At 38.7% G+C, this 16,549-nt stretch overlaps 1 protein-coding gene across 3 annotated transcripts in view; it reads right to left on the bottom strand.

Moving 5' to 3' along the window:
- Positions 1-16,549, bottom strand: part of TTC23 (tetratricopeptide repeat domain 23) — an 83,649-nt gene that overhangs the window by 59,571 nt on the left and 7,529 nt on the right. For all 3 annotated transcript variants that reach the window (XM_064480535.1, XM_010985326.3, XM_010985325.3), the window contains exons 2-5: positions 6,752-6,951; positions 3,631-3,754; positions 813-963; positions 494-619 (exon numbers count right to left, since the gene is read on the bottom strand). In XM_064480535.1, coding sequence (XP_064336605.1) covers positions 494-619; positions 813-963; positions 3,631-3,754; positions 6,752-6,931 — 581 coding nt within the window. In that variant the 5' untranslated portion in view covers positions 6,932-6,951. The remainder of the gene's footprint in view (positions 1-493; positions 620-812; positions 964-3,630; positions 3,755-6,751; positions 6,952-16,549) is intronic.

Genomic DNA, 16,549 nt, shown 5'->3' with positions numbered 1-16,549 from the left:
GGATTAAAGAGTAATTTACAAACTAAGTTATGAACTTACTAAGAACTTCACATGGTGGATTCAGGTATCTTTAAGATCTTTCTCCTTTGAGGACCCACTCATGAGAGCAATGTATTGAAATATTACAGACTAGAGCATTTAGGGGTTGGTGCAGAGGAGGAAGAGAGCCAGGAAGGGAAGGGAACAGAGGCAGGAGGAATGGGGCAGAGAGAGCAGACAAGGGATAGAAAGCCAAGAGAATGTCATCAGAACTCTAGGGCCCAGGGGTGGATATGAGCCCGCTACACATTTAGCGAAGTGTCACTGATGTACGTGTCTCGGTTGTGGCTGCTCTGACATGACCACGATCCTCCCTCTTTTCCTTTGGGACAATGGCCATGGAGAAGCCCTGGACGCAGCATCATGGAGAAGTTCTTCCTGCCCAAAGACAGATTCTTGTAGGAAAGAACCTCCAGCCATCACATACACAAAAAGTCCTAAACTGGAAACTTACTGTGCAAATGACAATTTGATCCGCGATTGAATTTCCATCCATTCTTCCTTTATAATCCTTCCACATTGCAGCAGCTCCTTTGAGAGCCTCTCTGCTTTTGTCAGGTTCTCTGATGCTTCCTTAAATCTGAGTTGCATTCAGGAAACTTGACACTTGGTGCTACATTCTGGGGCTCCAGTTCCTGGACAGCCTTGGCTGTCATACTTCCCCCCACCCTTGGCTTGGGAGTCACCTTTCGGCTTTCGATTTGGCCTTGAAAATTAAATATAAGTATTATGAATCGTATTTCTATTTGTAAAGATTAGAGGCAAAAGGATACTTTTGAAGGGAGAGTAAGGCTCTCCCCATGGTGTGGAACAGCTCCACCGAACACTTGAAAACGTCTGTGTTGTCATTGTAAGGGGGCACGATGGAGCTGGTGAGGATTTCTTTGGCTTTTTCTGCATGTTGTTTTGCTTGCAGTGACAGTCCTGTGGACAAGGAAAAAGGAGCCTCAGTTTCTCTTTCATTTCAGCTGGACAAGAATATAGTTATCTATGGCCAGGAGATCTGAGGTCTCCTTCGTCTATTGTTAAGTGGCACAGGGAGATACAGTGGGGCAGTGTGAGATACTGTCATGACTGTAAGAAACAAAGAAGTGTTTTGCACCTAGTACTCAAGATAAATTTTATCCCCAAATGGTCTTTTTAGGGATAAAATACACAGAATGAGCAGGAATTGAACAGCTTTGAAATCTCACCAATATCAGACGTAAAACATGTTATAAATAATTATGAAATACAAATGGAATACAAGGACTATAGCATTCTGGGCAGGAAATGAAATATTCATGAATTGTAATCCTGGCTTTGTGACAGCAATCTTAATGAAATACTAAAAATTCTGAATCTTGTGCTCAACCACCCGTAGTCATAACTCTAAAGGGTTATTTTAACATAATACAAATATGATGGTATCTACAAAAGCTGACAATCACAATTCCAAAGAGGTAAGGAGCTAGTGTGCTATAATCTCTTATTTCTACGTGGTAATAGATGAATATGAAACAAATGGAGCTAAAAGAAAAGTTACTACCAGGAACTAATTCCCAGTGCATTCCGGTGTTCTTCCAGTGGTGTGTTCATTTGTGGTAAGGGTGCAACTGGGGATCACTATTCAGGCCTCAGGGCTTTTCATTTCCCCAGAATGACACCCCTCTTCCACACATATCCATAGACTCCTGGTCTTATGTTGTTCATTATGTGGAATTGTATCTCAAATCTCTAAAAAAAAAAAAAGCTGTCAAAATACAAAATTCATTCTGTTCCTCTATTAAGACAGAAAGAATATATTTTCTGATGGAGAAAATCCAAGGTAAGCTATTCTTTTAGGAACCCTTACAGAATCCTGTCTTATTTTTTTAAAGCATACAATCGACCTACTAGAAATTTGTTAGTGCCAACAATGTATGCAATATTATAAAAGGCATGATGAACGCTGGCCCATTTCCTCAAGGAGCCTGAACACAATCTACTGGAGGCAGCATGGGTTGAGGTTCACGAACACCAGCTCTGAAATCAGGCTGCCCAGAATGAATTCTGTGCACCACCACTTACCCTGAAATGTTAGCTTCAGCTTCCTCCACTGTAAATAGGGGTAATGACATTACGCACCTCCTAGTATTATACTGAAGACTGAATGAAATTATTCATGGAAAAACAGCATGGTGCCTGGCACTCAATAAGGCTTTAATAAATAGTAGGTGTTGCTTTTACTTTAAATTGAGAAAGACTGTCATGCAGAAAGGTAGCAAGGTAGACTGTGGAAGCAAAGCATCATTTGAAATCCCAGATGCCAGGACCCTGGTACTGGCATCCAAAATCCTGGGTCTTAGTCTCAGATCAGCAATCTATTAACTGTGTTACCTGGGGCAAGCTGTTTCAACTCAAACTAGTTGTTTCCTCTGAATCCAGAAAATGGGGGGTTGCAGGGGTGAGGGTTTGAACTAGATGACCTCCAAGGCCCCTCTGGCTCTAACAGTCTGCAATCTAACAGGCAGGGCCAGTCTGCAACCAGATTTGGCTAAATTTATTGGGTAGCTATTACACACCTAGCATGTGGTGTTTTCCACTTCTATGCATTTATTCCACTGGACCAATCCTGGGAAGTCAGAACTATCATCATCATCATTATTCAGTTGAAGAAACAGAGTACAGAGATGTGCTGTTCTTGTACATCTTGTCCTGGGTTACCAGTCCATGTTTTTGCCTTCTCTGCATCCATTCTCCCTTTCTCTGTTCTTTATTGTTTGTTTGTTTTTGGGTGTGTGTTTGTTTTCTTGAGGACACAGGGCCACTGCACACCCAGTCCATGTGATTTAGCCAAGGCCAGCCTCTCCCCCAGCATCCACTGGAGCCAGAAGGCAGGTCTAGTCAGACTATTTCTTGTCTTTGGCACACAACCCAAGTCAGCCCAGTAAGAATCCCCAAGTCCTGAGATTTTGATATAGGGACATTCTTCTTTTCTTGGGAATGCTGAGGAGGCAAACTTAATGCTGCTGGCAACCTTGCTGCCACCATGTGTGCGATGTTTGGCTAAGAATGGAGCCAATACAGAGAAAAACAGAGCCAAGAGGTGGGAGAAGAGAGGAATGGAAATCTGATCATGTTGTTTGAACACATGGATCTGGCTAAGCCTACAGTAATTTTTACCCTTGGATTTTTAAATAGTATGAGCAGATAAATTACCTCTTATTTATTGTCAGCTTGATTTAGCCTTCGATTTATTTTTTGGGAGTGGGGGTGTCACTTTACAGGCAAGAGACTTTCCATTAAAACAAATGTGAATGGATCCTCTTTTAGGCCCCTACTCTATGGGCTGCTTCTACGATGCCTTCCTTCAAAGCTAACTAATTATCTCCTAAGAATCCTTCTTTTAAGATCATAAAGACAAGGCTCTGAAAGGGCTAAAAATCTTCCTTCTCTTTTCTATGTATTATATAAAAAATCTTATTGACTCTTTGTGAAAGGAAATGGCTTTCAATGTGTGGAGAGGACAATACCCAAGGAAACTCACTCCTTCTAGTTAAGTTGAGTCAGATTTAGGGGGAGAGAGCAGAGACCGCCCGACCGGTGCTCCTCATTCTGAGATGAACTCACCCTTCAGCTGGAGGTAGCCCTGAGCCAGGTTAACGTGTGCCTCGGCTAGTTTCCAGTGTGAGTCACCGTAGCAGATCCTTGTCAGGGCCACGCAGCGCACAAGCTCATGGATCGCCTGCTTATACTGGAGGAAGGGGAAATGGGCTTAACAGGTAGGCAACGGAAAACTTCAAGTCACAAAGGACAAAATCAACTTGCACTTTTACCCAGTCAATATATATTTATTGAGTGCCTACTATGTGCCAGGCATGGTCTTAAGCACTTGTGATGTATCAGAGAACAAAACAAAGATCTGTTTTGGGTGGGGTGGCAGGGTATTCATCTGGTAGGGTGAGATGGACAATATACATAAAAAAAAAAAACAAACAAGTAACAGTGATAGCACATTGAAATTTATAGTATGTCGTGGAAAATGTCATAGAATAAAGAGGTTGCCCATCAATAAACAGCTACGACAGTCCAGGGCAAGTGGTGGTAGTTTTCAAACAACACTCTCTAGTTCTCAGTTCAAACACCTTCGTCAGCAGCCTAGGATACTAGCATAACAAGTGAGGGCAGCATTTACACATAGATTTCATTAGAAGACTAAGAAACACATTTTCATTCAATGCCAAGACAAAGAGAAAAGCGAACTGTGGGTTCCAGCTCCAGGACAGCTTGGAGCAGCAATACACTCAAAGCGAGGCTGGTAGTTTTAAAACACAGCTCCACAATTCTTTGACACTCCTTCCAACCAGAGATGGGGGTCTATGGGTCCTTCTCTTTGAATCTGGGTTTTGTAACTGTTTGGCCAAAAGAATACGGAGGAAGTGATGCAGTGCCATTTTTCGGGCCCAGGTCTTAAAGAATGAGCCGCTTCCACTTTCTGTCTCTTCTTAGGTACTCACTCTCAGAACTTGTTATGGGATGAATTGTCCCCCCACCCCCACATTCATAAGTTGAAGTCCTGAGTACCTCGGAGTAAAACTGTGTTTGGAGAGACGGTCTTTAAAGAGATGAATAAGTTAAAATGAGGCTGTCAGAATGGGGCCCTAATTGAACAAGACTGATGTCCTTATAGGAAGAGGAAGGGACACTGGGAGTGGGCACACACAGAGAAACACCTTGTAAGGGCATCGCAAGAGGGCAGGCATCTGCAAGCCAGGGAGAGAGGCCTCTCAAGGCCAGCACCACTTGACCTTAGACTTCTGGGCTACAGAACCGTGAGAAAATAAACTTCTGTTGTTTAAGCCACTCAGTCTGAGGCATTCTGCCACGTCAGCCCTAGTGGCCTAATAATCACTGTTCCACACCCCCTGGTAGTTCACTTGTGCCTCTCCATCCCCCGAGCCCTCTCAGTTACCAGGTTTCACTGACTTATATATCCAAATTCTTATCAAAAGATCTCAGCATTTCTACTGACTCCGTCATAATGCAGGCTCTCATAATCTCTCACCAGGATTATTGCAAATATCTTCTGAACTGGGCCCCCTCCTCCAGTTCCCCTCCCTTCTTTTCCTCCTCTACCAGCTATGTGACGTCTGAGTGATGATTCCAGAAACTCAGACATGCTCATGGCACTCTCCTGCTTATAATCCTATGATAATCACCAGCACCCTATGGAGAAAATCTAAACTTTTCCTGGGTGTTGAACCCCCTCTGGGCCCCAGCTCCTGTCCATAAACCAGTCTCAATTCCTGCCCTATGTAATGACTGAAATAAAATCACACAACGTGAGAGTTGTAGTTTAGGTTTTATTTGGGGGCAAAATGAGGACTATAGCCCAGGAGACAGCATCCCAGAAAGCTCTGAGGAACTGCTCCAAAAAGGCAGGGGAAACTCAGTATTATATATGATTTTAGCAAAGGGGGGGGACATGCAGTCAAGCACACATTTAGGCAGAGGCTGCTGCGAGTCATGAGGAGCAGATGTCACCATTAATGATTTCAGTGCTTCTTTAGATGTGAGGAGACACAAGAATTTGGGTCATAAAATCTTCCTCTGAAAACATCTAACTATCTGGAGGCCTGTTCTGCCAGTTTTCCCAGGACACAGAGCGCCTCATTCCTGATCTCCACCCTGAACTCCTATCAGGGAGGGTTGGAAGTCAGTGGCTACAGCGGCTCGTGATTTAATACAAGCAGAATTAGATGGCAAGTGCCAACGTGATTCAACCCTTGTAGAGGCAGGCGGCAAGTGTCAATTTTTAGTTGGCAGTAACTAAAGCCTACATCCCAGATAGCTCCCCATAGTTCCCCAAATCGGCTTCATGCCCTCAGACCCTCAGCTCTTGCCCAACTGCTAAGCCGTCCCGGAACACCGCTGTCCTCTCTCTCACCCCGCAAACTCCTAAGCACTGTTATCAGTGGCGTCCAAGGAACTCCCACCCAAGAAGCAGGCCTTAATTGCTGTCACTACACCAGCTCCAGGCTCCCCTCACTCTCTACGTTTTGCATCTATATCCCCGGAGCATGTGTCTGTCATGGAACTTATTATGCTGGCTACCATTCTTTGTCCCCCTGTCTGTCCTCCCAGCCTGACCCTGAGTCCCTCTGAGGCTGAGGCTGGAGCTTTCCCAGCTCCTGCACAGGCACCTGGCACTACTAGGTGTCCAGGAAATCTTTGTGAAATAAATAGACAAATGGGGCCTGACACATAGGAGGTGGTAGAGAAATGCATAAGGAATGAATGAGTAATATATAAAAGTTTGAAGAGAGATGGGAAAGAAGTACACGGAGAACAAGAAGATTAAGAACCTAAGACATATAAGCTCCCTGAGAGCTCCATCTGCTTTGTGTTGTATCCCAGGGCCCAGACCTGGCACGAGGAGGAGCTCGGTAAATAGTCACTGATTGATGGAAAGTGACTGTAGTAGGTCAAAGCAACAACCAGTCAGTCTAGTACACACTTGTCAGAGGTCAGGGCAGGCCTGTCTGTTCCTTTGTGCATTCACTCAGCAAGCACAATGCTGACCATGCCCAGCGCTGGGCTTGGACCCCTGAGGCACTACACCCACTCATGCTATGATAAAGGCACTCTCTTATATACTCTCTTGTACCAAGCTTCTGAGAGTAGGAACGTAACCTAAAATAGCCTACTTCTCAATTGCCAGAGCACATGTATAAAAAGAAAGGTTCCTTACCTCGTGACTGCTGGAATAGGACCTTGCTTTCTCTTCGCAGAGGTGCAGTTTCTCTCGAGGAGGCTGGAAGAGCGCTGTCTGAGGCAGCTTGTTTTGGATCTTCTTTTCAGGTGTCACGCTGACAGCAGCAACAATCTCATCCAGGTGGTTGGGTATGTGGGTTTCCTGTGATTCTTGCATATTCTTATATGTATTATCCTCTAATTTTTAAATAAGAAAACAAAGGCATTAAGTGACAATTTCCATAGTTACTTTTAGAAATACACATTTTTCCTAGAAATTGAAGCTAGACACTAAGAAAATTTCAACACTCCCTATGACTTCTTTGAAATGAGTTACATTCTATCCAAAAACATTCTAGTGGCTAGTACTGACCTCTTTCAGGCTGATTTCGAGTTTTAAGCAAATCAGACATTCTTTATTTAATATATATATGTGTGTATGTGTGTGTGTATATACACACATACACACATACACACACTGACACATTTTATATATGATATATATAACATATATACGTATATATCAGAAGAAATCAGTTAAGCCCAAACGACTCTCAAAAAGCCCAGATTAGGTCACATGTACCCCCAAATGACCTTCAAGCAAGAAAAAAATGACATGTTAAACTTTCACTTCCAGCCAAGATGGAGTAAATAGGGATGAGATTTACCCTCTTGCCTGAAATAACCAACAAATCAACAAAAGAAACAAACAAGAAAGCCTCACAGGCAAAAAGGTTTTCAGAGACAGGACTTCAGACTTGAGAGATGGAAAAAAGATACAAAGCAAGATCCCTGATTGTCTCAGCTTACTGCTTTGAGAAAGTTCCTAGAACATGCAGAACATGAAGGGAGGGGGCACCTAGAAGTTACCCTGTGGACTATCTGAGCTGGGGATACAGAATTGAGGGCTTGGGGAGACCAAGGTGCCTGGAGTTCACAGGACAGATTACTAGAGAGGATGGAGCTGCAGACAGGACCCCAGAGATTAGCACCCCTCAAGCATGGGGAGAGAACACTGATCAGTATATGCATAAGAAAACCACTTGAGTCTGGAGAAAGACTCCTCTAATAAGACTGAAAGGAACCGTGTCTAGTGCTCACCAAAGCTGGCAGTGCCTGTTCCCACTGACCAGACTGGAAAAACTCACAATTCATGAGGCACAGGGTGAAGTACTCAGAAGAGTTTTGTCTCAGGAGTTGGGAATAATTAGCTCCAGAGTGAGCACTGCTCAGCTCCACTTAATAAATCATAAAAGTAAGACCTAAAATGTTAAAACTGTTTCCACCTAAATTGTAAAACTCAAGGATATTCATAGGAATACAAAAATAGCCAGCACCCAACAGGGTGAAATTCACAAAGTTTGACATCCAATCGAAGATCACCAGGCATGCAAATGGGCAAGAAAACATGGCCCATAAAGAGAAAAATAATCAATCAAAACTGATCCAGAACTGACCCAAATATTAAAATAGCAGAGAATAATATTTAAAGTTATTTTAATTGTATTCCATGTGTTTAAAAAGTTAAGCAAAGACATGGAATAGAAAAAGACCCAAGTTGAACTTCTAGATATGAAAATTATGTGTGAGATGAAAAATACACTGGATGGGATTAATGGCAGATTAGATATTACAGATAAAAAGATGAATGAACTTGCAGACATAGCCATAGAAAGCTCTCCCCCTCCTCTGCCTGCCTTGGATTGGAATCTCTGACAAATACAAGCAGTGGTGGGGGTGGCAGACTGACTCTCTTCTCATGGGAGTGATCTTTATAGAGGTGATGAGTTCAGAAAACACATAAAAACACTCAGAATAATACCCATGCATATTAATATGGAAGGGAAAAAAGCACATGAGAAGAGAGTGAAGCAACATATTTAAAGTATGGAAAGAAAAAGTGGTCAAGATAAAATCCTGTACCAGTGGAAATTATCTTTCAAAAACAAAATCTGAAAGAATTCATCACCAACAGATTTGCATTCTAGCGACCTCAAAGAACGATTAAGGGAAATCTTTCAAAAGGAAAAAAAAAATAACAAATGGAAATCTAGATCCACACAAAGGAAGTAAGAGCAATGGAAATGATACACGGGGAACTATTTTTATATTATCTGAATCTCTTTCAAAGATAATAAACCATTAACAAAAAATAATGGACTGTGAGGGTTATAACATATGTGTAAGTAAAATATATGGCAATAGTTGCATAAAGACTAGGAGGTGAGAATGGAATTGTGAAGTTCTTATACTGTAGGGGGAGCGGTATAATATTACTCGAGGGTAGACTGAGATAAGTTAAAAATGTATAGTATAAACCCTACAGCAACCATTAAAATGAAAAACAAAAAAAAAAAACCAAATAAAGTGTTACAGGAAACAAGCCAATAAAGGAGATAAAAATAATCCAACAGAAAAAAAGAGGGAAAAGGGAACAAAGAACAGCTGGGACAAATAGGAAATAAATAACAAGGTGATAAACTTAAATCTAACTATATCAATAATAACATTAAATGTAAATGATCTCAACACCCCAGGTAAGAGACAGATATTCAGACTAGGTGAAAGTGCAAAACCCAATCATATGTTGCCTATAAGAAATTCAAAGGCAATCAGATCAAAAGTGAAAAGATGGAAAATAATATCCTAAAATTAGTCAAAAACAAACATGGAATATCCATATTAGTATCAAAGTAGATTGTACAGCAAAGAATATTAACATAAGGAATGTCATTTCATAATGATAAAGGATCAACTATTCAAGAAGACATAACCATCTTAGTGTTTATATATCTAATAACAGGTTCAAATATAAGAACCCAAACTGATGAAATATCAAGGAGAAATAAACAGATCCTCAATTATATATAGTCAGAGATTTAAATATCTTGTTGTCAATAATTGATACACGAAGTAGGCAGAAAATCGGTAAAGGATGTAGAAGACTTGAATTAAATCATCAACCAACTTGATTTGGCATTTACCAGGACACTCTACCCAAAAAGCACAGAATATTCATTCTTTTCAAGTGCACGTATACATTAAGACAGAGTCTATCCTGGGTTATAAAACAAGTTTCAATAAATTTATAAGGATTCAAGTCATACAAAGTATATTCTCTGATCACAAAGGGATTAAGTTATAAATCAACAACAGAAAGATGTCTGGAAAATGTCCAAATATTTGGAAACTAAATAACATATTTCTAAAACAAAACAAAACAAAACAAAAAAACCCATAAAACAACAAACCACAGGTCAAAACAGAAATCAAAAAGGATATTTGAAAGTAGTTTTAACTGAGTGAATATAAAAACATAACATACAAGAAACTGAGAATGTCACTAAAGCAGTCCTTATGGGGAAATACACGGCATTAAATGCCTGTATCAGAAAAGTAAAAAGGTCTCAAAATCATGGTTAACCTTTACCTTCAGCAACTAGAAAAGGAAGGGCAAATTAAACTCAAAGTAAGCAGAAGAAAATAATTAATAAAATAAATAATAAAGCTAAATACACAAATCAATTAAATAAAAATAGAAAAACAGTAGAGAGAAATCAATGAAGTTAAAATTTGGTTCTTTGAGACCAATAACCTCTAACTTGACTAATCAGTAAAAAAGGAGAGAAGACACAAATCACCGGTATCAGCAACAAGAGAGATGACATCACTATAGATTTTACAAATACTAAAAGATAAGTATGAGAATGTTATGAACACCTGTGCCAATAAATTTGAAAACTTAGATAAATGGAAAAATTCACTCAAGAAGAAAGATACCTGAATAGCCCTATACCTATGAAAGAAACTGAATTTGTATTTTTAAAACCTTACCAAGAAAACCCCCAAACAAGCAAACAAACAAACAAAACCTCCAGGCCTAGATGGCTTCAATAATGAATTCTACCACATATTTAAGGAAGATATAATACCACTTCATCCAAAAAATTCAAAAAGAGAACATTTCTTAAACTCATTCAATGAGATCTTGATACCAAAACAAGATAAATACATTATAAGAAAAGAAAATTTCAGATCAATACGCCTCAGGAACATAGATGCAAAAATTTAAAACAGAATTTTAGCAAATTAAATACAGTAATCCATAAAAGGGAAACCACATCATGACCAAGTAGAGTTTACCTCAGGAATGCAAGACTGGTTTAACATTCACAAAGCAGTGAATATAATTCATAACATCAATAAATTAAAAAAGAAAAGCTGTACGATCATCTTGATCAATATACAAGAAGAATTTGCCAAAATCTAATATAATTTCTGACTTTTAAAAATCTTAACAAAGTAGGAATAGAATTGTACTTCCTCAGTCTGAAAGGGCATCTAGGAAAAACTCACAGCCAAATTAGTAAAAGACTGAATGCTCTTCCTCTAAGATCAGAGACAAGACAAAGAGGTTTACTCTCAATTTCTATTTAACATTGTACTGGAGGTTCTAGCCAGTGCAATCAACTAAGAAAAAGAAATAAAAGGCAATCAGATCAGAAAGGAAGAAGTAAAACTGCATTTAGTCACAGGAAGTATATCTCTAGTATCATCTATGCTGAAAATCTGATGCAACATGCAGGAAAATCTCCTAGAATAAGTGAGTTGAACATGGTTGTAGAATATAAAAGCACCATACAAAAATTATACTTCTATACATTAGCCGACAATCAAATTGAAATTAAAATACAATATTATGTTCAGTAGCATCAAAATATGAAATAAAGAATAAATCTGCATTATTTATTTCAAGATGAACATGACTTATCTAATTAAAACAGCAAAACATAGATGACAGAAATTAAAGAAGACCTAAACATTCACCTTGTTCATAAGTTGGAAGACTCAACATTGTTAAGATAATTCTCCACAAATTGATTTATAGAGTCAAAGCCTTACCAATTCAAATCCTTGCATGTTTTTCTTTTTAAATAGGAATCAACAAACTGTTTTTAGTGTTCATATAAAGATGCAAAGGACCTAGAACATCCAAAACAACTTTGTAAAAGAAAAACAGGACAAACCCAACTTTTTAATCAAGATTTATTATAAAGCTACAGTAACCACGGCAATTTGGTATTGCTGTCAAGATAGACAAATGGATGAATGCAACAGAATGGAGAGCCCAGAAATGGACACTGACATGTAAAAACAACTGATTGTTGACAAAGCTGCAAAGGCAATTCATTGGAGAAAGAATAATCTGTTCAATGAATGGTACTATAACAACTGGATGTTCTACATGTAAAACCAAACCAAAACAAAATAAAAATCTTTGATCCATACCTCACAGCATGTACAAGAACTAACTCAAAATGGAACATAGACCTCTATAAGAATAACTTTGTGACCTTGGATTAGGAAATTATTTCATAGCTATGGCATAAAAAAAGATTCATAGAAAGAATAAAATGACAAATTGGACTTCATCAAAATTAAAAATGTCTGCTCTTCATAAGAAATAGTGAAGAGTATGAAAAGACAAGCCACATGTTAGGAGAAAATACTTGCAAAATATGTATCTAATACAGAACTTGTACCTTGAATATATAAAGAATTCTCAAAACTCAACAATACGAAAGCAAACAGCTCACTATAAAAATAGGCAAAATATTTTAACAGACATATCAAAGAAGCTATATCGATGACAAATAGGCACATGAAAAAATGCTCAACATCATTAGTCACTAGGGAAATGCTAGTTAGAACCCCAATGAGATGTCACTCATAACAATTAGAATAACTAAAATGTAAAAGACTGACTATACTAAGTATTGATGTGAAGGTGGAGCAACTGGACACTGTTGGTAGGAATATAAAATGGTACAACCGCTTTGGTAAACAGCTTGGCAGTTTCTTTATAAGTTAAACATACACCTAACATATGATCTGCCAATTTCACTCCTAGGAATTTACACAAAAGAAGCAAGCATATATCCATACAAAGACATGTGTACAAATGTTCATAGGAAATTTATTCTGATAGCCCAAAACTGGAAACATCCCAAATTCCCATCAATATAGTTAAGTGGATAAACAAACTGTGGTACAGCTATATAATGAAATACTACTTAGCAATACAAAGGAATGGATATGCTACAACATGAAAGTATCTCAAAATAGTTATGCTAATTGCAAGAAGCCAGTTCAAAAAGAGTACACACTGTATGAGTCTATTTATATAAATTCTAGGAAATGAAAATCAATACTTAGTGACCAGATCAGTGGTTGTCTCAACCTGGAGGGGGTGGGATGGGGGAGCTGTGGGCCAAGGAGGAGATGTGGGAGGGGTGGGGTGAAGAGATTACCAAGGTACATGAGGATATTTTGGGGGGTGATGGGTATGTTTCATTATCTTGACTGTGGCAGTAGTTTCATGTCAGTATAAATTCATGCGTGTTTATCAGATTGTACACTTGTATGTCAATTAATAAAGATGTTTTTTTTAAAAAATGTATATGTATCAGGCTTTCAGAGATCCCTCTCCATCCATTCCACTCCCCATATGGATCTTTCAAACTCCAATTCTATTATTTACTATAGACAACTTATTTTACATTTCACCCTGTTGTCATTCATTTATTTATTCATTCAACAAGTTATCTATTGCACTCCTATTCTAAGCAAAGCATGAGACTGCTATGAGGAAAACAGTTACTCCAAGAAACAGAAAAGCTAGCAGGAGAAAAGATCAAGTACGCAATTACCACAGTACTGGGTGGTACAAATGCTGGGAAAGTGGGAAGTGGTAAGACTCCAGAAACATGAACCTTTTCTGTTGTGGCAACTGAGCATGTTTGATTGAAAAGATTTCAGAGAGCAAGGACAGAGAAGGGAAAGCATACCAAGTAGAGTGAATAATTAGTGAAGGCTCAGAAGTGTTACGTGAATGGGTATACGACTCACTGCTGGTGGTTCAGTTTGGCTGGTATGTTCGGGGCTTAGAGGACATGGACGTAGAAGAGTGTTTTTCCAAACCAACCTCTGTGGTTCACTAGAGTCACAACACATTAGTGCATAATCTGTGAGGGAAGGTTACTGACAAAGATGATCAAATAAACTGGGAAACACAAATACTGGTTCCACAAAAGGAGGATTCTAGGATCAAGTAAACAGATAACCATGACCAGATTTCTTTACATTTTCTCAAAGGCTTTAACGTGGTATAATTCCTTGAGAATATACCACAGAGGGACATGGTATGCAATAGTCTCCCAAACTTTATGACCATGAAATCCTCTTTCTCTTGAGCATCTATTAAATCTTATGTGACTACATTTTTGAGTATCGCTTGGGAGACCTTTGAGGTAGAGAAAAAGTCGAAGGCTGAAGCTACATTGAGAAGAAGACATTGATTTCAGGCTAAGAGTCTGATTGACTATTTGGCAGGTAGTGGTGAGTCCCTGAAGGTTTTCATTAGGGAAAAAGAAAATGAAAATGCTCCTATGAGATGATCTGTAATTAGTAGACAAATATTATTATAACGGAAACCACATGAGACAAAGTGATTTTCAAACTTCAGGTATTCTAGTACCATCTTGACTTTTATCACACCTGTATTCTGCCTGCAATATTGTTAACTTTGTCTTTAAATCCACACACTTTTTAAAAACCTACTTACTTACTTCAGCTTCATCCTAATAAACAATAAATGACAGCATAAGTTTGATGTTATATTGTCTCCTAATACACATTAAAATAAAAACATATGTGCTAATATTTAACGAGTTTGTGTTCCAGCTAATATCACAAAGTGCAAGGCTGACATAAAAGGATGTGATTTTCCTGGCCCATGCCACTTGCCACTCATTTCCTGAATTTAAATTAATCTAAAACATCTGATTATAAGACAACCACTAAGACACAACACTGCCATTAAACAATTACTTATCATCGGTTGTAACATGCATTTCAATTTCAGAGATGTTTAAATGCCAAAAGAAATGTGTATCTCTGAATCAATGAAATGAGGACTGTTACTTGCCTGACCTTTGGAAGCATTTGAATCAGTGACCTTGCTTTAAATATGTGCCTGTTTCAATGTGTGTGGCACCATATAGTAATACCTTCAGCACAAAGACACATTCTTCAGTTCACTTACTTTGAGCTACATGCTTGTCATCAGACACTTTATTTTTCTTTGTAATAGCCATAGCTGGAATCAGCCCAGGCCCTACACACTATCCTCTTGGTTTCAGCTTCCCAGCCTCTCAGTCAGTGCCCACAACTGCCAGTCAGACATACCAATCAATTGATGCTATTCCTTCTGCCAGACCTGCCCAGTAGAATGCTGAAGCACATGATCAGCACCAGATTAAAGCGGGAGGAAGTTGAGGTTTGAAGTGGGGTCTCAGTCTTCCATATTCAAGAGTTGATGTTCAAAAATGTAATAACTGGTATAGCAGGAGGGTCAACCAATCTGTATGGATGGCAACTATGCTGGGGTTGGATTCTGAAGGTCCCCTGCTGTTCCAGGTGTTAGCTTTTGGGTGCTGACGTGTGGGGAGCTGTAGTGAGGCTTGAGGAGGGGCAGGAACCCTCAGAATACTGGATCCTAGGAAATCACAACCATTATGACTGTATGAGAGTGTACTAGTTAAAAACCAACTTTGCCCATCGGTAAGCTGAGGCATCAAAAAGCTGTGAAATGGAAAAACATCCTAGAAAGACACAAAACACCAAAACTGAACAAAAAGGAAATAGAAAATCTGAAATCACTTAAATAAGTTAGTTTTGAAGATCAAAAACAAAAAAAAATTATAAAATCAATTATAACTACAATAATCAGTAAAGGGATAAAAATAAAGATGTAAAATATGACACCAAAACCCCCAAATTTGGGGGGGGTGAAGTAAAAAATGTAAACCTTATAGAATGAATTTGAACTTCGAGGACTAACTATTTAAAACAAGTAGACATAGTTATAGGACAACATATATGAACACCATGGTAACCACAAATTAAAAACCTATGATAGATACACAAAAACTAGAGAAAGGAACACAAGCATACCTTTAAGGAAAATCATCACACCACAAGGAAAGAAACAAAAAAGAAGAAGAAATGAACAGAGAAGAACTACAAAAGCAACTGGAAAACAAGTAATAAAAGGGGAATAAGTACAATGATTACTTTAAAATGTCAATGGACTAAATGCTCCAATCAAAATACATAGGGTGGCTGACTGGATAATAAAATAAGATCCACCTATACACTGCTCACAAGAGACTCACTTCAGAAATGAAATCAAATTAGCAATTAAAAAAAAAAAAACCTCCCTAAAAATGAAAGTCCAGGACCGGATGGCTTCACCAGGGAATTCTACCAAACATACAAAGAAGAACTCATACCAGTCCTTCTCAAACTCTTCCAGAAGATTGAAAAGGAGGGAATACTCTCAAACTCATTCTATGAAGCCACCATCACCCTGATACCAAAACCAGGCAAAGATACTACCAAAAAAGAGAATTACAGACCAATATCACTGATGAACATAGATGCAAAAATCCTTACCAGAATATTAGCAAATAGAATCCAACAGCACATAAAAAAGATTATACACCATGATCAAGTGGGGTTCATCCTGGAGACTGCCATTACTTTGATAGCAAAACCAGACAAAGATAAAACAAAAAAAGAATATTACAGGCCAATACCTCTGATGAATATAGGTGTAAAAATCCTCAACAAAATATTAGCAAACTGGATTCCACAATACATAAAAAGGATCATACACCATGATCATGTGGGATTTATTCCAGGGGCATAAGGATGGTTCAGTATTTACATATCA

This window comes from Camelus dromedarius, chromosome 29 (genome assembly GCF_036321535.1).
Source record: "Camelus dromedarius isolate mCamDro1 chromosome 29, mCamDro1.pat, whole genome shotgun sequence".
NCBI lineage: Eukaryota > Metazoa > Chordata > Mammalia > Artiodactyla > Camelidae > Camelus > Camelus dromedarius.
The sequence above is the reverse complement of the archived record's forward strand: the minus strand, read 5'-3'. Positions and strand labels throughout refer to the sequence as shown.